This window comes from Amblyomma americanum, chromosome 3 (assembly GCF_052857255.1).
Source record: "Amblyomma americanum isolate KBUSLIRL-KWMA chromosome 3, ASM5285725v1, whole genome shotgun sequence".
NCBI lineage: Eukaryota > Metazoa > Arthropoda > Arachnida > Ixodida > Ixodidae > Amblyomma > Amblyomma americanum.
Genome location: NC_135499.1, coordinates 147,764,264 through 147,788,028, shown reverse-complemented (window position 1 = coordinate 147,788,028; position 23,765 = coordinate 147,764,264). Strand labels below are relative to the sequence as shown.

General features: G+C 47.9%; 1 protein-coding gene across 1 annotated transcript; it reads right to left on the bottom strand.

Moving 5' to 3' along the window:
• Positions 1 to 7,763: 7,763 nt before the first annotated feature.
• On the bottom strand, positions 7,764 to 22,223 carry LOC144123380 (uncharacterized). Its single transcript, XM_077656223.1, has 5 exons — positions 21,467 to 22,223; positions 18,516 to 18,660; positions 14,273 to 14,456; positions 12,645 to 12,819; positions 7,764 to 8,577 (listed from the first exon to the last, which is right to left on the bottom strand). The coding sequence occupies exons 1-5, from the start codon at positions 21,624 to 21,626 to the stop codon at positions 8,186 to 8,188; spliced, it is 1,056 nt and encodes a 351-aa protein (XP_077512349.1). The 5' UTR covers positions 21,627 to 22,223; the 3' UTR covers positions 7,764 to 8,185.
• Positions 22,224 to 23,765: the final 1,542 nt, after the last annotated feature.

Sequence of the window (23,765 nt, the reverse complement as noted above, 5' to 3'; positions counted from 1 at the left end):
GGCTTTCAGAATCAGATTTCTTTTGCGTTCCCTTTGAGCCACTTCTTCGTTGTGGTTAACTAAGTTTGCCGATAAACATATATTAATCTGACAGCGTGTATCTTATGCCATATGCTTTACGTAAGGTATGTTCTCGGGCTAGTTGGTTCTGCATGTTATCTTGGGAAACAAGGCGCTACATTAACACGCGCAAAAGGACAGGATGACAAGCACAGACGCAAGCATTGGTGCATGTGCTTGTCGTCCTGTCTAGTGTGTATCAATGTGTCGCCTTGTTCCACAAGTTAACGTATACTTTACAAGGGCTGGAATGCCTGGAGCAAAAGTATCAGTGACGGAAATTAAATTAAAAGCGCCTTTCAACAAGCAAGTTACTGCCCTACAGCGGCTCGCTGACATTGACTCTTCCGCCATCATGCTGAGACGACCACTCTACATCACACCATGTTCAGCGATCGATCACTGTAAGATCACAACGCTGTGGAACACTGGCCTTCTCTACTGTTGGCTTCGCAAGCTTCGATGACACTGCATCGCTTCTTCTTCCCGTTCACTGGCATTTCTAACGCGACTTTCTGTTTACGGCATGCTGCCTAAAGGCAGTATCCGCGCGCCATGTCGTCCCGTTGTTTATCTATTTGCCATCTCTTGCGTTTCTTTGCCTTTTGGTGGGCATCAGAAGGGAATTTACTCAGCGTGATCACCTTGCTCTCTTTACTTTGTACTCGCCCAAAAGAAAAGAATTACTCTTCGCCATCCTCTTCTCTCCACATTGTACTCTTTCCAATGGGGAAGTACTCTGCGCCACCACCTTGCTCTCACTCCACTTTATACTCTCTCAAACGGGAAATTTCTCTGCGTTGACATCTTGCTTGGGTATGTGCCATCGTATCTGAGGCAACAACAACAACCATCTTCCTTTCTGTACTCTTTTTACTACTTCCAATAGCAAAATACTTTGCGTCACCACCTTGCTTTCACTCCACTTTGAACTCCGTGAAGCGGGAAATTACTCTGTGCCACCATACTTTCCTTACACTTTGTGCTCTCTCAAACAGGAAATTAATCTGAGCCGCCATCTTTTTTCTCCCTTTTGTACTCCCTCAAATGGGAAACCACTCTGCGCTACCATCTTCCTTTGTCTCCACTCTGTACTCCCTAAAAGGGACATTGCTCTGCGTCACCATCTTACGTTTTCTCCACGTACTCTTTCCAATGGGAAAGTACTCTGCGCTATCACCTTGCTTTCACTCCACTTTATACTCCCTCAAGCGGGAAATTGCTCTGCGTAACCATCTTCCTTTCTCTGCACTTTATATTCCTTCCAACCGCAAAATACCCTGCGTCACCACCTTGCTTTCACTCCACTTTGAACTCCGTGAAGCGGGAAATTACTCTGTGCCACTATCCTTTCCTTACACTTTGTGCTCTCTCAAACAGGAAATTAATCTGAGCCGCCATCTTTTTTCTCCCTTTTGTACTCCCTCAAATGGGAAACCACTCTGCACCGCCATCTTCCTTTGTCTCCACTCTGTACTCCCTAAAAGGGACATTGCTCTGCGTCACCATCTTACGTTTTCTCCACGTACTCTTTCCAATGGGAAAGTACTCTGCGCTATCACCTTGCTTTCACTCCACTTTATGCTCCCTCAAGCGGGAAATTGCTCTGCGTAACCATCTTCCTTTCTCTGCACTTTACATTCCTTCCTACCCCAAAATACCCTGCGCCACCACCTTGCTTTCACTCCACTTTGAACTCCGTGAAGCGGGAAATTACTCTGTGCCACCATCCTTTCCTTACACTTTGTGCTCTCTAAAAGAGGAAATTAATCTGAGCCGACATCTTTTTTCTCCCTTTTGTACTCCCTCAAATGGGAAACCACTCTCCACCACCATCTTCCTTTGTCTCCACTCTGTACTCCCTAAAAGGGACATTGCTCTGCGTCACCATCTTACGTTTTCTCCACGTACTCTTTCCAATGGGAAAGTACTCTGCGCTATCACCTTGCTTTCGCTCCACTTTATACTCCCTCAAGCGGGAAATTGCTCTGCGTAACCATCTTCCTTTCTCTGCACTTTATATTCCTTCCAACCGCAAAATACCCTGCGTCACCACCTTGCTTTCACTCCACTTTGAACTCCATGAAACGGGAAATTACTATGTGCACCATCCTCCTTTCTTTCCACTTTGTACTCTTTCAAACAGGAAATGACTCCACACCGCCATCTTCTTTTCTCTCCACTTTAGTGCACCCTCAAACGGGAAAGGACTCAGCGCCACAATATTTCTTTTGCTCCACTTTGTACTCCCTAAAATGGACGTTGCTCTGCGGCAGCCCTCTTCACACTGTGCTCTTTTTATAAATGTCGTCTCTGGTAATAAATCGTCAGTTGAAGGTCACCGCTCGTGTTGTTGTACTTGTTCCGTCTTCGTCTTTTTCGCGCTGTTCAATATGGAGTCCCCACTAGCCGCCGTACACCGGCGTTCAATCTCACCACGCAATAAAGTTACGGCTCAACTCAAAAGCACTTAAACGGCAATCGTGGTCTATTCCTCAAGTGTTCGGTGAGACAGTTATGCCGAGCGTTGACTAAATGAAGAAAGCCTTAGGATTACGCATAGGCGTGTTTATTTCCGATAACCGCCATACTTATCACCCGGTACAACCATGTGTAATTCGGTCGGTTTCTTTGTTGACGTGCGCCAGAAGCGCTGATGTCTCTGGTGAGAGTTTTCCGCCAAGGTCTTTCATGAACGAACGACTCATTGCACAATATACTTCCTCAAAGCACAATTTTGCGCTGAGCACCGAGGTCGCGCCTTCGCGCTGACGCCAGGGAACGCTGGTGGTTTGGAGTCAGCTCTGCCTCCACGCTTTCTAGAAACGCTACGGATATTTGTGCTCGTAGACAGTACTCGTACCGCTACCGGACACGAGTAATTAAATCCTGGCCTTTCGGCGGAGGCGAAACAAAAAACACGCCCGCATGCTGTGAGATGTCAGTGCACGTTAAAGAGCACCACTTGATGGTCGAAATTCTTTTCAACCCTCCGCTACGGCACCTCTCTTTTCTCTCGCACTCCCGCTTTCGTCGCTTCCCTCATGGCGTGATCCAGGAGTCCACCGAAGGTCACAGTAACTGAGCCTTGACCTTTACTCAATATCAATTTATTATTGGTAAATATCTCCATGTGGTCGAAATTATTCAGAAACCTTCCACCACGGCACCTTTTCGCTACTCCCTTCCATCACACTGCGATCGAAGTGTCTAATAATAATAATAATAATAATTGGTTTTAGGGAAATGAAATGGCGCAGTATCTGTCTCACATATTCTTGGACACCTGAACCACGCCGTAAGGGAAGGGATAAAGGAGGGAGTGAAAGAAGAAAGGAAGAAGAGGTGCCGTAGTGGAGGGCTCCGGAATAATTTCGACCACCTGGGGATCTTTAACGTGCACTGACATCGCACAGCACACGGGCGCCTTAGCGTTTTTTCCTCCATAAAAACGCGGCGTCCGGGGTCGGGTTCGAACCCGGGAACTCCGGATCAGTATTCGAGCGCCCTAACACACTGAGCCACCGCGGCGGGTGAAGTGTCTACCGAGAAGTAACAATTCCTGCAACCTTCCTTTCCTCAACACTCAATTTTCAATTATTGAAATTTTCAATTATTACTTCTGCTCCACCCGCCGCGGTGGCTCAGTGGCTAGGACGCTCGGCTACAGATCCGGAGTTCCTGGGTTCGAACCCGACCGCGGCGGCCGAGTTTCGATAGAGGCGAAACACTAAAGCGCCCGTGTGCTGTGCGATGTCAGTTCGCGTTAAAGATCCCAAGGTGGTCGGAATTATTCCGAAGCCCTCCACGACGGCACCTATTTCTTCCTAGGCTCTCTTAATTCTTTCACTCCCTCCTTTATCCCTTCCCTAACGGAGCGTTTCAGGTGTCCGCCGATATGTGAGACAGATACTGCAGCCATCTTCTTTCCCCATTAACCAATTAATATTATTATCATTTCATTTTCTGCTGCTTCACTTGTCTTTACTAGTCCTGGAATATGAATTGAATTGGCTGTTGGGGAAAGGAAATGGCGCAGCATGTCTCCCATATCGGCGGACACCTGAACCGTGTCCGCCGACACATGAACCGCGCCATAAGGGAAGGGATAAAAAAGGAAGAACTAAGAAAAGACAGAAAGAAAGAAAGAAAGAAGGAAAGAAAGAAGGAAAGAAAGAAAGAAAGAAAGAGGTGCCGTAGTGGAGGGCCCCGGAATAATTTTGACCACCTGGGGATCTTTAACGTGCACTGACATGGCACAGCACACGGGTGCCTTTGCGTTTCGCCTCCAGTTCTGGGATAATTGGTTTAATAATTGTTTTTTTTTTGGGGGGGGGGGAGAGAAAGGAAATGGTGCAGTATCTGTCTCATATATCGTTGGACACCTGAGTTGCGCCGTAAGGGAAGGGATAAAGGAGGGAGTTAAAGAAGAAAGGAAGAGGTGCCGTAGTGGAGGGCTGCGGAATAATTTCGACCACCTGGGGATCTTTAACGTGCACTGACGTCGCACAGCAAAAGGGCGCCTTAGTCGACCTCCCTATCTCCACTTCCAACGCGCGACTGCTCGCGTTGGGGATTGTGAACGCCTATAGGGAACTTCGCGAGGCGCATCTCGTTAACCAATACACGCGTCTCGCTCAGACCGTGTCCGGTCGCCGCCTCTTGGACCGGTTACACATCAACGGGTTCGAGTGCCCGAACTGTGGAGACGCGCCCTGTACATTCGACCACTTCCGACTAAGATGAACAAGGAGGACCATAATGGCCGGCGCCAGGCGCGGGCGGGTGCCCTGCACCGCCACTATGGCTCAAAGAAACACGTCTTCTACGTCGACATTGCAGGCCCCTACCACCACTCCAGGGGGGAATGGTACACGGCTGCAGTCGTACACGAGGGAAGACAGGTGGACGGCCTCTCATTCAGTGCGCCCAGCTCAACTCATGCGGAGGAGGCAGCGATCGCCCTCGCAGCCTCCCATCCCGACTCTAAATTCATCCTCACAGACTCTCGCGGAGCCTGTCGTAACTTTGAGTTCGGTTGGATCACTCCACTTGCTCACCAAATTCTCCATCACAGTACTCGCGACTGCGATCCAACTCACCGCTCAATCATGCGGGTCCCCGGCCACCAAGGCATGCCAGGTAACGAAGCCGCCCATGAGGCAGCCCGCGTTCTCACTTACCGGGCACCAGGCGTTCTTTGGGAGGACCTTACCCCGGATCAAATCCCTCTTCTTTCTTTGAAAGATATCACAGAGCACTATCGTGCCGAAAACCGGCGCTACCCGGTTCCTATGAAGGGACTGGGTAAACCTGGCGAACGAACTCTCCTTAGGCTCTTTACAAACACCCTGCTGTGCCCGGCGGTTTTTCAAGCACTTTGACTCTTCTTTTGACGGGCGCTGCTCATTCTGTGGGGAGGTAGCAGACACCTTTCACATGGTTTGGGCATGCAGGCAAAATCCTTCTCTGCCCCCATCTCACCCCTTCCCCTACCCGAGAGGACTGGGAGGTGGCTCTGCTCGGCTGCAAGGAACTATCGGCCCAACGGGCCCTGGTTCGGCGGACCTGCGCAGCGGTCAGGACCAACGGGGTCCCGGAATGAGGGACTCCGCCTTCTATTGTAAGGGGCGATGCCCACTAGGGGCCTCTCCCTGAGCAACTCTCTGTACTTATAGCCTAATAAATGCTTTTCACCACCACCACCACCATAAAAACGCAGTTGCCGCGGTCGGGTTCGGACCCGGGAACTCCGGATCAGTAGCCGAGCGCCCTCACCACTGAGCCACCGCGGCGGGTGTTCTGGGATTCCACATCGCGTTTTTTTTTCGGTCTTAGAGATACATGGTGTTTCACCTAAGACTTTTACACAATTTCTTAAAATAGGATTTTTGAGTTAGAATTGCGTTTTTTTCGGCATAGCATTGTCAGTGGCGTAGTCCAAGAGACTATAGCCAAGGTGTGCTAACTAGCAGGCTGGTTAGCTAATATGGAACAGTTAACTTTTAACTATTACTGGTTGAGTCCTTAATTACTGAGGGGCTGTAGCCCACCGTAAGTAATATCCATACGTGTTTTTATAATTTCGAAGACGTGGTTACCCTAGGCGCTGTGGCCCAACAAAATTTGTTATTTCGACCAGTTACGTGCACTGGAGAGGTTGCTTTTCCTGCATGCTTCTCAAAAGCGCATGTATTTTAGCGCAATGCTGGCAGAAATTGTTGGGCACAGCGCCGAGAATAACTGCGTGTCGAAATTCTGAAAATTAATATGGATATTTATTATGGTGGCCTGGGCGGCTCTCAATAATCAAGGAGCCTATCAGTGATAGCTAAAAATTAAAGTAGTTAATATTAGTTAACCAGCCTGCTAGTTAGGCCCTCTTAGCTGTATTCTGATGTACTACACCGCTGAAAATGCTATGCCGAAAAAAAGCGTTCTTCAAACTCACAAAGCCTACTTTTAGAAAGTGTGTGAATTATTAGGTGAAACACCTTGTATAGAGAAGTAGAACAAAAACAGGCACAGATATGAAATTTAAATTGTTTTGTCGGCGTATTTTGTCACAGAAACTAAGAATATCGCAAGGCGCATAAGGCAGAAAGGTGATCCATTCACCACTAAAACTTTTCTTCGATTGGTGAGCTATAAACGTTAAGAAGTGCTCATAAGAAGGATAAATTGCTACGGTGGCGGTGCGGTTTCGGAGTAGAGGAGAAATGGCGAGGTATTTATACAGATTGAGACTTGATGTTGGAATTGCGCTGCCTAGTTAACCTCCCTGCCTATCCGTTTGTCTTTCTCTCTCTCTCTCTCTCTCTGAAGTGCGCTCGCGTAAGCGATTGTCTCTGGTAGCATACGGTACGACGCTTCCAAAGGCTTATCCAGCCTTGGTTGTCGCTCATGTGGCCGCAGGTGGCCGTATTTAGAGATTTTTACCTCAGACATTGCACAGTTTTTACAAATAGGCTCTTTGAGTTAGCTAGCTAAGAGCGCTTTCTTCGCCATAGCATCTCCAGCGGTAGACCACGTCAGAATACAGCTAAGACGTGCTATCAGGATGGTTAACTATTAGTGAATAGTTAACTTTTTAACAATTGCGGTTAGTCTCCTTAATTATTGAGAGGCGTGTAGCCGATCGTAATATCAATATTAGTTTAATAATTTCGAAAACACTATCGCCCTCGGCGCTGTGGGCCAACAAATTTCGCCTACATCGCGCCAAGATACACGCGCTATAGAGAAGCTTGCAGGCAAAGCCACCTCTCCAGTGCACGTAACTCGTCGAAATAGCCAAAATTTGTTGGGCCACAGCGCCGAGGATAACCACGTTTTGGAAATTGTAAAAACTTATGAATATTACTTATGGTCTGCTGCACGCCTCTTAATAATTAAGGGGACTAACAGCAATAATTAAAATTAACTATTCAAAATTAGTTAACCAGCCGGCTAGCTAGCACGTCCTAGCTGTATTCTGATGTACTCTAGCACAAATATTTCTATGGCGATAAAAGTGCTCTTCTAACTCAAAGAGCCCATCTTTAAAAATTGTGTAAAGTCTGAGGTGAAACACTCGGTATAGTCCCCAGTTCGTAAGCTCTTTGATTGCTTTTCAGATAGCTCCCCACGCGTGACGCCATAAATGTTCTTTTCTGAGACTCCGTTTGTTTATTTGTTTCGCATGCATCTTGCAACGACCCCCCTTAACAACGGAAGATGACGTCCTTGCTTGTACTAAACGCCTGTAAGATCTATGTGGCGGTTTCGTGCAGTCCCGCACTCATGATTCACGATAATTGCATCGTGGCTAAACTTCTAGTTTGGTACGCCACGACCTGTGTCTCAAGCGGACGACCTGTCGCAAGGGTACCGTTGCACCTACTGCATGGTCCGCCAGTCGGCAAGAAAACAAAGGGCAGCGCCCCAGTGCGCCCGCTCTTGAGCGTGCGCAGCTGTGGCGTGCGGAAGCAAACCTGGTACGGAGCTCTGGCGAAAGCGAAGTTTACGCTGGCACTCGCATTCGGCGCGCAGAGTTCAACAACCAAGTAAATGTACGAGTGACACGCAAGAGGGAACACGCTGCTGTACCCGTTAGTCCTGCGACCACCCGGCACCGGCGCCTCGTTCAGAGTTCGCCTTCGGGCACACCGCTGGGGAAGCACATCTCGACAAACATGCTCTGCACCGAGTCGCTGAGCGTGCTGTCACCGCAGTCGACCAGCGACGATGGCGGCGTCAGGTCTTCTACTGCCGAGCCGAAGGCGATCTGCAGCAGGTCGCCGTCCGGAGCCACCCCGGCCGCTCCGGGATGACTCTGCGCTTCGGCAACCTGGTGTCCCGACGTCTCCGGGTGGGGTTCGAAGTCAGCAGTGCTGAAGCCAGCGGCGTCTCCCAATACGCCCGCGGCACCGACGTCGCAGCCGCCGCCGGCGCTGCACCCTCCGCCGAAGGCGTCCAGGAGCGGTTCGGCGACGCCTATCTGGGCCGGGTCAGCGAAGGCGTCTCCGGAGAAGCTGCCTGGGACATGGAAATAAAAGGAGATCTGCTGACAGAGCAGAACAACAGCGGCAGGACACGCAGTCTTCTTCTCGCGTTCGATGGTTTAATCGTCGCAGGCGATACACAAGCATGGCTCAGGCATGGAAGAAGGTTGACAGTTGATGTGCATGCACGCTTTTTAATGCGAGAGCATTGCTAGACCTATTACAAGAAAAGCTGTATAGCTTTCGTTTGTAGCCGTATGGCTGTGGTTGGGTGGATGCCAACGAGTAATTACTCCCTTAATACAAATCTGCTCCACCTTGGGGGATTCCCCTAAACATTTGACCAAGCCGTCGGCGTGTGCGTTCGTGCTTGTGTGTATGTGTGTGCAAGTGCGTGTGTGCGTGTGGGTGTGTGCGTGCGCGTGTGTGTACTCGCACATGGTACAGAAAATCCCAGCGATGGCAAGCAAACAAGGTGTCCTCAACAAGCGGCCATATGACGCACTCAGCAAGCCGAGCACCGCCATTTCAGCACCGAACATATAAATGTCGTTCTTCTCTATATACTCCCGACTGGCCGACCTCAATGTGGCGGCAGTTTTCCCGACAACATTCGTACCAAAATTGTGACGCAACTGTTTGTCGTTCAGCGTTTCGGGCGGTGTCATACAATTTCTCGTTGCATGTAGCTTAAATGTGGTAGTCATATTGGAAGCTAGCTTGCGACAGCCAGGGACTCGAACCAACGACATGTGCGTCTTCAAATATATGCCTTCCCGGACTGTTTACCTCTTACCCTGCGAAAAATTTGCAGCGAGTATCTGCGTTAATGATCGCTCGCTCGGAGCAGGCTGCAAAGATGTAGCAAGGGACACATGCCTCCGTCAAGTCTCCGTCGTATGCTTGACGGAGATGAGAATGTATTCTAACCAATCATTTAAAATAAAAGGTTTCACCTACATATGCGGTGTGAGGCAACCATACAATTCAGCTCCTGGCGTAGTTATATACCTCAAGAACCGCTTCTCTGCCACCGAAGTAGGCCTCATGGAACACGTGCACGCACAAGGCGATGTTTGTGTGGTTAAGCTGCCGAACGGCGTCACTGTAGTGCGCGCTTACACACCTCCTGGAATCTCTGAAACCGAAGCCGCTGAATAATTTTCATGGAAATTCCCGTCAGAATCAAGGATTCCGTAGTGGTGGTTGGAGACTTCAACCAAAATATTCGCACCAGTAGAAAATTTCCAGATTCACTGCACGACAAAGCAGACCTCGAACTGGCGACTGCAAGACGCTCTATAACTACAAGCAAAACGCATGCATAGCCCTAGCGTTCCATAACGAATAGGAAATCCGGAATGTCAGGTACATATCTTGCCACTTCACCGATCATGCTGGTAGCGTTAAAACAGGACACCCAATCGAATCCTCGGGCTGATGGATTGCGGTCTTCGGAGATGGACGAGGCCCTCTAAATACACCTCTAGTCTTTGTACAACAAATAAAACTCTCTATTTTTAAAATGTAGGGATTCGTCAGTCATCATTCAAAATAAATAGTTACAATCAGAACTCGGCGTTCTCCCTGTTTCATAGTACTCTTAGGTGGTGCGGGCTGGGCAACATTGTTTTAATTTCTTTTTCATCTGCCCAAACTAATTTATGTCTCATAGTGCTCCTCCGAAAGTTGGCACAAACGCCACATATGACTAGGTAGCTGTACGGCCGAAAAAAAAATTGGGGGGACACTTAGGCTCCGCCTTAAGTGCATGACGCGATAGCTAATAGATTAATGCCAATATATGCAGAATTCGACATCCTCTACTTAACATTCATAGATCCCTGGGAGTCCTCGTACCACTCCTGGCGCACTAATGCAGCGGTTAAGCGATGCGCCACTGCCCTGCGATGGCAAGTGCTGCCACCGGTGGGACTGGTGCGACCCAGGTTCCTCTTCCCAGCAACCACTCGCGACCAATCAATTTCACTGCCACCTGCCATAATGGGCAGTTTGCTCACCATTATGACACCACAAGGTCACGTGACCAAGCTGGCCCACCTGCCTCACGACGCCGACGACGACGCCGGATTTTCTGCGACACGAGCCCCTTACGCTACTATGTTAAAAAGCGGTGGCATTCCGACAAATAGGCAAAGTCCGTTAGAAACTTCGCAGCTAGACAAATCGCTACAAAGGGCAAGAATGCTTCTAATGCTAACGGTATGTAAAAGCGTAATGCAATTAGGCGCCCCTTAATTTTTTATTCTGTCCGCGACCGTACATAGAGCGTCACAGAAAGTACTCCACGCTTAAATCTATTCAGCATTTCGCTTTTTCTTTCGCAACACTCAGCGTTTCAAACCCCTCACTATCGCCGCCTCAGAGTGCACAAGAAAGAGCCATACATCCCCGTGAACTTCATGTAAAAGCTCCGCGTGTGTGCTATCACTACGCCGACAGGATCAGTGGCCTAGGTTGACTTCGCGTCTCCTCAAGGTGACAGACCTGTGTCTACGGTGATTTAAGCTAACAGGAACTCATAAAAGTCGGGTGTAAGATCCGTAGTTGATGAGGCTGCAAAACATAAACTATGGGTGTGTGGTCTTCCTGATATCTGCAGTTTCGATCAGTTTGAAAGGGAACATTCAGTTCTAAAGGCGGAGCTCCACTAGAACAGAAGCTGTAGGTTTGGCCTTAGCGTACAAAAGAGAAATATTCTGAACGTGTAGACGGTGTTATTTAAAAACTGTTTTTTTTTTGCGTGTGTGTGGCATAAAGATGACTCTCGCGACGCAGTCATACATGCAGAGGTGCATGTGTAAAGATATAAATTCGAATATTTAACTTATAACTGTTACAGTCAAACGCTTCGTTATGATTAAAGACATATAGCGGGCCACTCGTAATAGCTTATCATTATTTAGAATTTCCAAACTGCGATCATGATTGGCGCCACGGCGTAGCTAATCCTGGCCACCAGAGGTCGCCAAACCAAAACCAGGACAGTGTCGAGCGCACTGCTTAACTCACCAGCACACGCCACGCGCTGGTACACGTGTCACGTGACCCTCTCTATACCATTCCGGTGGGAGCACTGAAGCAGAGCAGCCCATTGAAACACACAAAGTCATATGACATGCGCGCCATCGGGTGACGCGTGCTGATGGGCGTGGCTGCGCGCATTTTAAAGCCCATCAGCTTTAACGCATTCCTCAGCTGCGCGCGGTTTCTGTTTGATGCTCCCAGATTGTCAGGGTTCGATCCAGAGTCAAGCAAATGTTCTGAGATGTGGTGTTGTGCCACTTCAGTTCTTTGTGGAGCTCTCCTCATCAGCCATGTGTGACCAAGGGTCTCAAAAGGTACCAAGCCACTTTGCTGCACCGCGTTCGCACAGATTCTGCTCGTACGCCGGCGTGGATGTATAAGACTGGCCTAGCGTTGTCACCATTGTGTTCAACGTGTGGTGTGTGTGGTGACATAGAACATTACCTCTTGTGCTGTACTTTGCACAACAGGGAACGGGCTGTGTTATTCGGATCCCTCAAGAAGGCAGGGGTTCCTCACTGTTCTCTTCAGGACATTGTTTTCCCGCGCGGGTGCCAGTCGAGTAGAAGGGATGCTTCTCGCCTTCTTCTACTTTACCTGCAGGACACGGACTTGGCCTCCACATGGTGACCTCAGGAGTGTCTATTTGGGTTTTTGCGGACAGTGTTTTTGTGATTTCTATTTAAGTGTCGCTACGGTGGAGCAATTGCCGGCAGCAACTGCAAGGCTAATCCCACCGGTAGTTTACAACCACTTAACTCAACTCAATAGGCAGTTTTAGAATAGGGGAACCCCATCGGATAGGGGGATAGGGGAATGGCACCCCGCCAGTGAACATGCTCAAAAAAAAAAAAGAAAGCCCCTCGGAGTATTGTGCTCCGCATGCTCTCTGCCGGGCGCTATTCTCCAATCCCCCTAACCGATGCCCCCCCCCCCCCCCCCCTAATCTGAAACTCCCTCATGTTATGTTTGCGAGTTCAGCAGTTGGATACATTGGCGCATGGGTGGCGTAGAATTCTGCAAAGACACGAGAGTACGATGAGGTGTACGCACTGAGGAGGCCCTTGAGGACGTCCATGCTGAGGCCTCCGAGGCCGTCGACGGCGACCGCCGCGTCGGCGCCGCCTTCGCCGCCCAGGAAGCTGGCTTCGGCCAGCAAGGACGACAGCCTCTTGGCGTCGTGGCGCTCCTGCTTGCGGAACTTGGCCCTGCGGTTCTGGAACCACACCTGCGCACCACAGGGCTTGGCTCTTGTTTGCACGTCGCGTCTATGTTTGAACGATTATTTTCACTTCACATCAGAAAAGTGCCTGAGAGAAAATTATCCCGCATGCCAAGTTTGGCGGTATCATCTATCGGCAGCGGCAGAGGTGAGAAAGTGCAGGCGAAAAGAGAAGGGACATAGTGGGAAGCGCATGATACGTCTTTACTCAGGAGCTGGCATCTTCTACAACGAAAGCTGCTGTACGGAGCCCTTTCACGGCGTAGATCAACAACGTCAGGTCAAGTGAGCAGCCATATGTCATTCCGGGACAAGCACCAACCATGTGACCGTGCGCTCGTTGCTATCGTTGAGGTAGTACAGGTTGCCACAAAGCCTGCAGGTCTTGGATATTACTGCATGTCTCAGGCATTATCAAAAAGGAAGCCAACAGCATGGCACCAGCTTTCGCTGAGTTAAGCGCGTTAAGCAACAGGAATAAACGCTTTGGTAATTTTTTTTGCGTATGTTATCTGCAAACTGCCAACGTATGGCAGCCAACAACTGACACGTTTTTGTCCACATGCGGTTTTCTGCAACCTTCAGTCGGACACTGCAGACGCAGGCTGCCACCTTCTTGCACAGTTATGTGCGTTCTGTCGGTTCAGCCGTAGTAGAATGCCAGCACGGGTTCTAATTGAAGCAGATGTCTAAGGTAGCCATTGCTCTGGAACCGTGCCTTGCTGAAGCAGCCCTGTGCTCGCGCATGCATGGTTGTCTACATGATAGACATGACAAAATTATGAAGCTGGGCATAGTTTAATCTGCGAAATAATGTTCAGCACCAGGTGCACATGTGTTTCGCCTTTAGGGACGTGCAGTCACAGTCATTATCAGAGTAAGCACTGCCCTCTGACGTAACCAGTAGTAACTCTGAAATATGACAGCAACTAATGCATTTTGATGTATTTAAAGCCATATTCTCATGTCACGTGAGTATCAGCCTCAAGTATTTCGCCTTGAATATGCGTAACTTGTTCTTGAACGCTACCTGGCTGTTCCATTTTGTACTGGTCCACTCTGTCGAGGTGAAAAATGACTGAGCCGCCCCCCCCCCCTCGCCCCCTCCGTACAACGTCCGAACCATGCCTCACTGTATGCGGGCGCCAGCCGACGATGCACTCCTGGTGTCGATGCACCGCGACACCAGCGCAGGGTGACCGGTGCACATAGGTCTCGACAGTGCGCATAAAGTAAGCGGCGCGGTTCGAAATTCGGAGGGGTGGTCAGTAACTTTCGCCCAGAAAGTGCACCATTACAAGCCAGAGGTCACATCACTGAGACCGAGGCAGTATCAGAGAGCGAAATGCTTCTGCGATGCACGGTGAAGGCAGAGAAGCAGCTGTCTAGTGAAAAACCCAGGTTCTTGCCAGCTAGTGAAAACCGCTGACATGCCCGTCTGTGTTGAGGAGAGGGTTACCTGGACCCTGGCCTCTGTGAGCTGAATCTTGGCGGCCAGGTCCTCCCGGGCGAACACGTCCGGGTAGCGGCTCTGCTGGAAGGCCTTCTCCAGCTCTTCCAGCTGGAAACTGGTGAACGTGGTGCGGTAGCGCCGCTGCTTGCGTCGCTCCCGACGGCCGCTGCCACCGTTCACTGCCACGCCGCTGCGTCGGAAGCAGATTTCAGAAGCGTCTACCGGTTATCTTGCCAGAAACAAATGCTGCACGATGAACATCTTCAAATCAGAGCCAGCTCGAAGCTGACGCCAATCGGCAATTATACTGCTAATAAGTGAAGTCCCGAAGACGTGTGAGTGTGTACCGGGGCGCGTTAGTGTATCTCCTGGAACCTTTCTGCTGTCAGCAAGGGCGTCTTAATTCCGGTTTTCATCACACCGGTCGCAACGATCAGGAGACAAAGTGGCTCTGTGCCTCGGTCTCCAGTGGCGCTTTTTGGAAACTGCTTTCACCAACACCACGTAAGGCGAGGACAGCTAGCAGGGAAAAAAAGAACTTCGCACTAGAATGGATCATTAAAGTGTCTGCGTTTAAGAACACTAGTTTTCTGCTCTCGAGAAAACGTAGCATTAAAAAAGGCTTTGATCTGTACAGCGTATCGTGGGTAGTAACACCGCGGGGTGCTTGAATTTCAAAGTACACCTAGCTCTAGTTTATGCCCCCCCCCCCCCCATTTTCCCTTGTGCCACTAGGAACTTCGAACTGCTTATCCTTGCCTCTCATTTGAACATTTGCACTGCCTGGGCTCAGATGAAAAATAAAGCATTACAAGGCAAGTACAGGACACCTGTACCAACCAAGGGTGGGCCAAGGATGGCTAAAGCATCAAAGGGACCTCATTTAATAGACAGAAAGGACTCCTCCAGGCTAATAGGCCTCATTCATCATCATCATCATCATCATCATCAACAGCCTGGCTACGGCCACCCATTGCAGGGCAAAGGCATCTTCCATGTCTATCCAGTTAACCCTGTCCATTGCCAGCCGCGGCCACCGTATCCCCGCAAACTTATTAATCTCATCCGCCCACCTAACCTTCGGCCGCCCCCTGCAACGCTTGCCTTCTCTTGGAATCCACTCTGTTGCCCTTAAGGACCAGCGGTTATCATGCCTTCGCAGTACAAGCCCTGCCCAAACCCATTTCTTCCTCTTGATTTCGACTAGGATATCATTAACCCGCGTTTGTTCCCTCACCCACTCTACCCACTTCCGGTCTCTTAACGTTACACCTATCATTATTCTATCCATGGCTCGCTGCGTTGTCCTTAACTTAAGCTAAACCCTTTTCGTTAGCCTCCACGTTTCTGCCCCGTAGGCGAGTACCGGCAAGATACAGCTGTTGTGCACTTTTCTCTTGAGGGATATTGGTAAACTGCTATTCATGATCTGAGAGAACCTGCATATGCGCTCCATCCCATTCTTATCCTTCTAGTTAATTCCATCTCATGATCCGGATCAGCTGTCACTACCTACCCTAAGTAGACGTATTCCTTTACCACTTCTAGCCCCTCGCTTCCAATTTTGAACTGCTGTTTCTTTGCTAGGTTGTTGAACATTACTTTGGTTTTCTGCATGTTAATTTTTAGACCCACCGTTTTTCTCTGCCTGTCTAAATAATTGATCATTATTTGCAATTCATCTCGTGAGTGACTCAGCAAGGCAATGGCATTAGAGAATCGCAGATTATTTAGGTATCCTCTATTAACTCTTATCCCCAACTGCTCCCAATTCAGGCCTCGGAATACCCCCTGTAAACAGGCGGTGAATAGCATTGGCGAGATCGTGTCTCCTTGCCTGACGCCCTTCCTTATTGTAATTTTATTGCTGACTCTATGGAGAACTATGGTAGCTGTGCAGTTGCTATAGATATCTTCCAGTATTTTCACATAAGGCTCTTCTACACCCTGATTCCGCAATGCCTGTAAGACTGCTGAGGTTTCCACTGAGTCGTATGTTTTCTCGTAATCAATGAAGGATATATATAGGGGTTTGTTATATTCTGCGCATTTCTCTATCACATGATTGATAGTGTGAATATGATCTATTTTTGAATATCCTTTACGAAAGCCTGGCTGATCATTTGTTTGATTAAAGTCTAAGGTTGCCCTGACTCTATTAGCGATTACCTTAGTGAATATCTTGTAGGCAACGGACAGTAAGCTGATCGGTCTGTAAATTTTAAGGTCCTGTGTGTCTCCTTTCTTATGAATTAAAATAATGTTGGCGTTCTTCCAAGCTTCCGTACGGCCGAGGTCCTAAGGCATTGCGTATACAAGGCGGCTAGTTTTTCTAGCACAATATGCCCTCCGTCCTTCAACAGATCTGCTGTTACCTGATCTTCACCAGCTGCTTTTCCCCTTTGCATTGCTCCTAAGGGTTTCTTTACTTCCTCTTTCGATACTGGCGGGATGACGCTTTGCTATGCTCTACTATCTCTCTCATTAACGCTCTGATTACATTCACTACTGTATAGATTTGTGTAGAACTCTTCGGCTACTTTAACTATCTTATCCCTATTACCCTCCTTGTCTCTTAATGCATACATCTAGTTTTCACTTATGCTTAGTTTCCTCTTCACCGCTTTCAGGCTACCTCCGTTTTTTAAAGTTTAGAGCATGCTCGATCCTCTCCATATTAAACTTCCTTATGACGGCTACCTCGCGCTTATATATTAACTTTGATAGCTCTGCTAGTGCTATCTTGTCTGTAGGGTTAGGCGCCCTCATGCTTTGGCGTTTCTTAATCAGGTCTTTCATCTCCTGAGATAGGTTGCCGGTATAATGTCGAACCGTCCTACCGCCTACTTCTACTGCACACTCTGTAATGATAGATGTCAGATTATCGTTCATTGTATGGACATTAAGATCGTCTTCCTCAGTTAAGGCTGAATATGTTTTGCAGCGATATCCTGAATTCTTCTATTTTCCCTCTTATCGCTTACTCGCTAATGGGCTTCTTCTTCACTAGCTTCTTTCATTCCCTCCTCAAGTCTAAGCTAATTTGAGACCTTACCATTCTGTGGTCGCTACAGCGCACCTTTCCGAGGACGTCCACATTCTGAACGATACCAGGTTGAGCGCATAGTATGAAGTCGATTTCATTTTTAGTCTCACCATTGGGGCTCTTCCAGGTCCACTTCCTGTTCTCTTGTTTGCAGAAGAAGGTGATCATGATCCGTAAATTATTTCTATCTGCGAATTCTACTAATAACTCTCCCATGCTATTCCTAGAACTTATCCATTAGTCGCCTACCGCCTGGTCGCCAGCCTGTTTCTTGCCCACCTTCGCATTGAAGTCGCCCTTCATTACAGTGTACTCTGATTTTACTTTGTTGACGATTCCACGTCTTCATAGAAACTTTCAACGGTCTGATCATCATGGCTGGATATAGGCGCCTAGGCTTTACCTCCTATTGAGCCTAATTACGATAGCTGCTACTCTCTCGCTAATACTATAGAACTCCTCTATGTTGCCAGCTATATCCTGATTAATGAGGAATCCCACACCTAGTTCTCATCTATCCGCTAATCCGCGATAGCACAGTATGGGCCCGTCTTTTAGTACTGTAACTAAGCTATGCAACTATTTTAGACATTTTTCAGAACCTTGCATACGATTCTTCTACACTCCGCTTACCCGATGTCTGCATGACTGCTGACGTTTCGATATAGTCAAATGTCACGAAGGCTATATATAGAGGATGGTTATATTCTATTCTGCGCTTTTCTGTGTCACCTGATTGATGGTGTGAATATCGTCCATGATCAAGCAGCCATGCACCTGGTGCTTAGAAAAACGCAGCCTCTTAGGTGCATGTCCGCGTCAAAGCATCGTCCTTTGCACACATGGAGAACTCAGGAAACCTGCACGCTGCTAACATTTCATATCGCACTTATCACCTGGTCGCATTATCGACAAGCTGTTTGTAACAAAAAAAGAACAGACTATCTTTCACAAATTAGTCAATTCAAGCTGGGGTTTGTCAACCTGCGCACTTTTTGAAGCATGTCTGTATGTACTGCGCTGTTGCGAGAAGTGTGCGTGGCTAGCGCATGCATGTACTGCATTGTACTGCGTGCCACACTGCAGAGCAATATACCACCTACAAGTACCGTATTAATATGGTTCCCAAATTATCAATGCGGCCAATTGGTGCATATCCTGGACCAAAAAAATGTTCCGGTGTCAGTTGTGCCGTGCACTTGCCCAGTGGTCTGGCACCCCTCGTCCGGAGTCACTTCGTAGAGACTTCTGTCCTGGTTCTCCGAGGACAGCTGGTCACTGAAGTCCACCTCGATCCCGTCTTCCGAGGCTGTCGTGTTGGCGCAGCTCCTGGCATCCAGATGCTCCACTGTGTCGGCAGAAAACAAGAGAACGCGTACACGGTACAACGCCAATCAGCGCAGTTAATTTCTCAGTGCACTTTTACAGCATTTGGAAACACAGAGCCGACATGCAACTCTTTGCAACTGTACATGAAGTGATTGCCTGTGCTTTTTTTCGCTCGCTTGATTATTCTGGCCGCAGCGATGTAATTTTTGTTGTTTTAACGTTCAACATTTACGTTTATATTCTTCTATTAACCCATTGCTGCTGTCGCGTACTAAGGAATTGCTTTTCCAAATTCTGTCCATCGTATACATACAGAACTTTTTCACCGTAAGTAAACCTGGGCATGAAACTTACAAGTGATGGCTAATAAAGCTGAGAGTACATAGGTTTTCGTTTTTTTTTTTTCACTCCCGTTGTGCACCGAGCATGCATTGTCTGATAATCAAGGAAGGAAGGAAGGAAGGAAGGAAGGAAGGAAGGAAGGAAGGAAGGAAGGAAGGAAGGAAGGAAGGAAGGAAGGAAGGAAGGAAGGAAGGAAGGAAAGAAAGAAAGACAGGAAGGAAGAAAGAAAGAAGGAAAGAAAGAAGGAAAGAAAGAAAGAAAGAAAGAAAGAAAGAAAGAAAGAAAGAAAGAAAGAAAGAAAGAAAGAAAGAAAGAAAGAAAGAAAGAAAGAAAGAAAGAAAGAAAGAAAGAAAGAAAGAAAGAAAGAAAGAAAGAAAGAAAGAAAGGAAAAGTCTCCATGCCAGGTTTTCCTCTACTTTTACACACAGCAAAATTCAAATTCACCTGGAGACAACAGTACAGTAATTGACGAAAGTTTTGAAGAATACGGAGCCGGGGAAACGAAAATATTTCTGCGTGCCCTTGTTAATCAATAAGCTGGTACTCATTAAGTGGATGGAGCACGCATGCCTCCCCGTGAACGAATGCTTTTCATTCATCTCTTTTGCCAGACAGCACAGAAAAGAAATTTTTCCTCTCGAACCCTCATCCTGCAAACTCTTGTCGAAGTCTGTACATGCATGTCGCGCACATTGTACGTACGGCGGCGACGGTATGTGGACAAGTCATCCGTGCTGTCCAGGAGAGCTTGAAAGAAGAGGAAGACGACGCGAAAGAGCCTCGAGCCAGTAGGAAGTCAGTGAAAATGCACTTTTGTGGCATTTCCTCCTAGAATTTCGCCTGTGTCAACCTGTAATTTTTTTCCTTGTTCCATGTGTGCGTCTGTGCAAGTGGGACGAGCAGAGGCAGACAAGTTGGACGAAAGTTTAGAGATGGCCGCGGTCGTCCGACCCTTTTGGTGTCATCTTAGTGTCGCAGATTCCTCGAGTGCGGCGTTGTTGTCATCAGTGCAGCACCAGAAGTTCACACAAAGTCTGCTTGGGGATCGGCGCTTTGGGTGGAATGTTGAGAACACTGCAAGTCATGCATGCCTTGTCCCCTTGCCGTAAAAATGAGCGTCCCTTATTTGAAGGTCATTAGATGTTACACGTGTACGGCTTTGAGAATTCGTCCTCTGATGACGTCATTTTTAACTGGCACCAAAACGCTGCCACAATTTAGGGGGGCAGAGTATCGTCCCAAACTGATCAAACTCTTCTTAAAGCTTTAAGCCGCAGTGCGATATGTTTATTTCCGATTGGTGGATTTTTTAGTTATCGTTCTCCAGGTAGCACTAAACATTAAAATACCACTACAGAATTTTTGTACTGCAGACATGTTGCATGTTACGAAACTATAAAGAAACCATAATATGTTGCAATATAAAAATTCAAATTATACATTATGATAATACTGCGGACTAAACGCTATAATAGTGTTACATATTAACAAACAATGTTATACATTGTATTGTAAAGATTAGTCTAAAGTTCAAACTGCGCAATATGCTAATGCAGCTATCTAAATGCTATTAAAATGTTAAAATCAGTACTATAAAACAGCAGTACAAATATATTTCAAAGTATTGTGTCCTAAAACTTTTGCCACTTTTGGTACAGTTATGCTCCGTGACATAAATATCTCCGATGGTGTCTGCCTTAGATTCCATGCACAGCCCCAAACCTTCATGAGCAAAATTTGCTTAACACCCATTCACCACCGTCATTTATAGGGCACCCTTTCTGGATGGCCAAAAGCTTAAGGCCATATCCGTTCGAAGATGGCTGAATGAGTTGCATGTATATTAGCTGTACTATAGCGCACAAGTGTGGCCTTCATTTTCCCTTGAAAAATGTTCGCTAAAGTTGCGTGAGCTCAAAATTGGCGGGCCTGGCCTTGCAGTGTTTGCCTTTTAAGCTAAAGTTGCAAGCTTGTTGCGTATATGTTCAGCTTCATATATAGAAAAATGTTATTCCCACGTTTATTCATAACGCTTCAGAAAACCAAGAAAGAAGGGCATTAATGACAGTGTATTAATGATCGACAAAAAAAAAAGAACACTGTTCTAACGTTTCAGTGCTACCTGGGTCAGTTGGCAGTCATAACTGACCAGATCACGTGATGAAAAATGACATAAGAATGGATTCATGAATCCGAGCCTTCAGCAGCAAGAGGACGTTATTTCTATAAAAAGCCGACTTCTCCTTCCAGTTGGCACTGCCAATATCAAGTCGGTCAAAATCACATCAAAGGGCAATACATTTGCTTTCAGTTTAGATCAAGAGCACATCACAACGCTTTGCGCAGAGCATTGACTTCATTGTCACTGGCTGCATATAAACAATATGGCTCCTCTAATTTCACACACTGCTCAGATGCAAAATGAAGCAGCATAAAGAGCGAAATAACGAAAGAACGACACAAAGCTTGGCATCATTCGTTACCTGAAAACGTGCTGGTCGCCTCAGTGTCGAATGTGTCGTCGAAAACGGAGTCCTGTATGCAGAGCGGGTTGAAATCGTCCATCAGGTCGCAGTACACACCATCAGCCGTTGTTTCCCCGACGAGACTGTAGCTCACTGCAGCCGAGAGTTGGTCGTTCATTTTGGACTTACTAGCTCAGTGACCCCTTACCGTCCCCTCGTCATTCGCTACGCACGGCAACAACTCATCCGCTCCAAAATTTTTGCTGCATTGACTTCTCCGTGCCCAAGGGAAGCCCTCGTAGTTAGGATTCCGCGACTTTAAAGCAGTACAGGGCAGAGTTGAGGCAAGCCTGCAGTTAGGAGGCTTCTGGAAAAAGACAGCGACGAGAGATAAGCCACAAGTTGTCGGCTTGCATAACTAAAATATATACGACGTAAAGTTCGAAGCCCGAGCTCCGAACGTGCGTCACTTATTTAACGAACGTCCCACTTCACCCGCTGCAAAACTTCATCGGAACAGTTGGGTTTCAAGAGCCATGAAGAGAAGTGTGTTGGGGGCGTTCGGCTTCACACCACTGGACGACGTAGTCGGACGCGAAGGGTCCCGAGTTTCATCTGGACGAAAGGCTTCAAGCGCGCTCGGCCGTTGTCTTCGACGAGCACTGCAGCGGATTCACGTCGACTGTGGCGCGTACAGCAACGGCTCCACGTCCTTGCCTCGGTCCCAGTCAAAGAGGCGCACTGCTTGCACAGACTGCTGCTCAGTTCTGCACAAGCGCGTCACTACGCCGTCACGTGGATTGTGCTCGAGCTTTATACACTTCTATTCTACAGCGAGCGCCCCCACGCCAACGCTGGGTCGCGTTGGAGGACGCCGCGGGATGAGAGATACCGCAGGGGCTTCCCTGGGCTGTCGCTCCTTAAGCCTGCCGTCCGTGCAGGGGCAAAGCGATGACCAAAAAAAAAAAGAGCCGAGGGACGTTGCAGGCTGCAAAGGTTGGTTTCACGAGGATTAGCCGAAGCTCGACGGAGGATCGGCGTCTCTAGAGCGCGCGGTTTTGGCTCCCCTCTCTCGTCTTCGTGGCCACGGGAGGCACAAGAAATGTGCGCGCATAGCGCAAGCGAAAGTATGAGCAGAGCGCCAAAGGATGTACGCGTTTTGTGCTGACTTGGCTGGCTCGCAAGGGTTTCGTCTGTTTGGGATCTGTGTCGCACGCGTTCATGCGTGCGTGCATATTATCTGCTGCGCGGAGCTCGTCTTCGACGTCGGTGGTCTGTTTTGCGCATAGCCCTCGAAAGTCATTTGTGCACTGGCGTGAGCGTCATGGAAACCGCGAATAAGTGCTCCCAGAGCACTTCCCGTGCTGTAGCTCGTCCTCGATGTTGTCGGTACACCGAAAATGACTTTTGGCGCACTGTGTTGCCATTAACGTTATTCCTTCAATTCTCAGCAAGGCCATCTTCACTAACACTGCGGTCACCGTTGTTGACCTTTGTGCTCCAAGCCACGCACATTTTGGACGCAAGCTTAATCTATTTCCTGTATAAAAAAAAATCTGTCCTTCCCCTCTTTCATTATGAACTAATCACGCGCGCATCCTGTACACATTTCTTATTGTGTAAATAGTTCGTGTATATTACCTCTCCCCCTATCCTCTCTTCCTGTCCCCTCACCTCTTTCATTTCATTTCTCCATTCTGCCTGCTATCCTTTATTTCCGCCACCCCAACTCAGGTGCTTCAGTATCGATGGCAGATGCCGGGGCTAGCAAAAATCTTATCCTTCCTTTTTATTATTATTTTAATAAACCACCACTACTACTTCTACTACTACTACTACTACTACTTCCCTCTCTGTCTGTTGCAAAATGAATTCATGAGAAGAAGAAAACTTTACTTAATAGTTGACCTCATGAGAAACGCCAAGTCCAGGCTTGGTCTCTGTCCAGTGTTCTAGTTTTTATACGGTTTTAATGCTTTTATGCGTTTAATTAAAGTTAGCTCATCTGCTCATGTTGTCGCTAGAGTCAGCCAGACATGTCCGAAGGAAGGAAGAGATTTGCCGAAAAATTAAGTAATTAAAGACAATGCGCAAGCTCGCAGTTTCATTTTGCAGCAAAAAAAAAAAGGTAGTCATTTTCTAGAAGCTCTTCCTGTACGAGTACACGCTAGGAGCGGATTTATGAGCAACTCTTGGAGGGTGTGGTTCCACATATTGCAAGCGTCGTTCTTCAATAAAATAATATCTACAGGTTGCCCATGGTCAATCCATGCTGTATGCTCCCTATATCCGGTGTTTACGTATTCACCAGGAGCGG

Coding starts and splice junctions, on each gene's coding strand:
- LOC144123380 (XM_077656223.1), bottom strand. CDS start 21,626: ATGAACGACCAACTCTCGGCTGCAGTGAGCTACAGTCTCGTCGGGGAA. Junction 18,661..21,466: donor GGCGACCAGCACGTTTTCAG/GTAACGAATGAT, acceptor CTGCCGACACAG/TGGAGCATCTGGATGCCAGG. Junction 12,820..14,272: donor TCACAGAGGCCAGGGTCCAG/GTAACCCTCTCC, acceptor TGTGGTGCGCAG/GTGTGGTTCCAGAACCGCAG.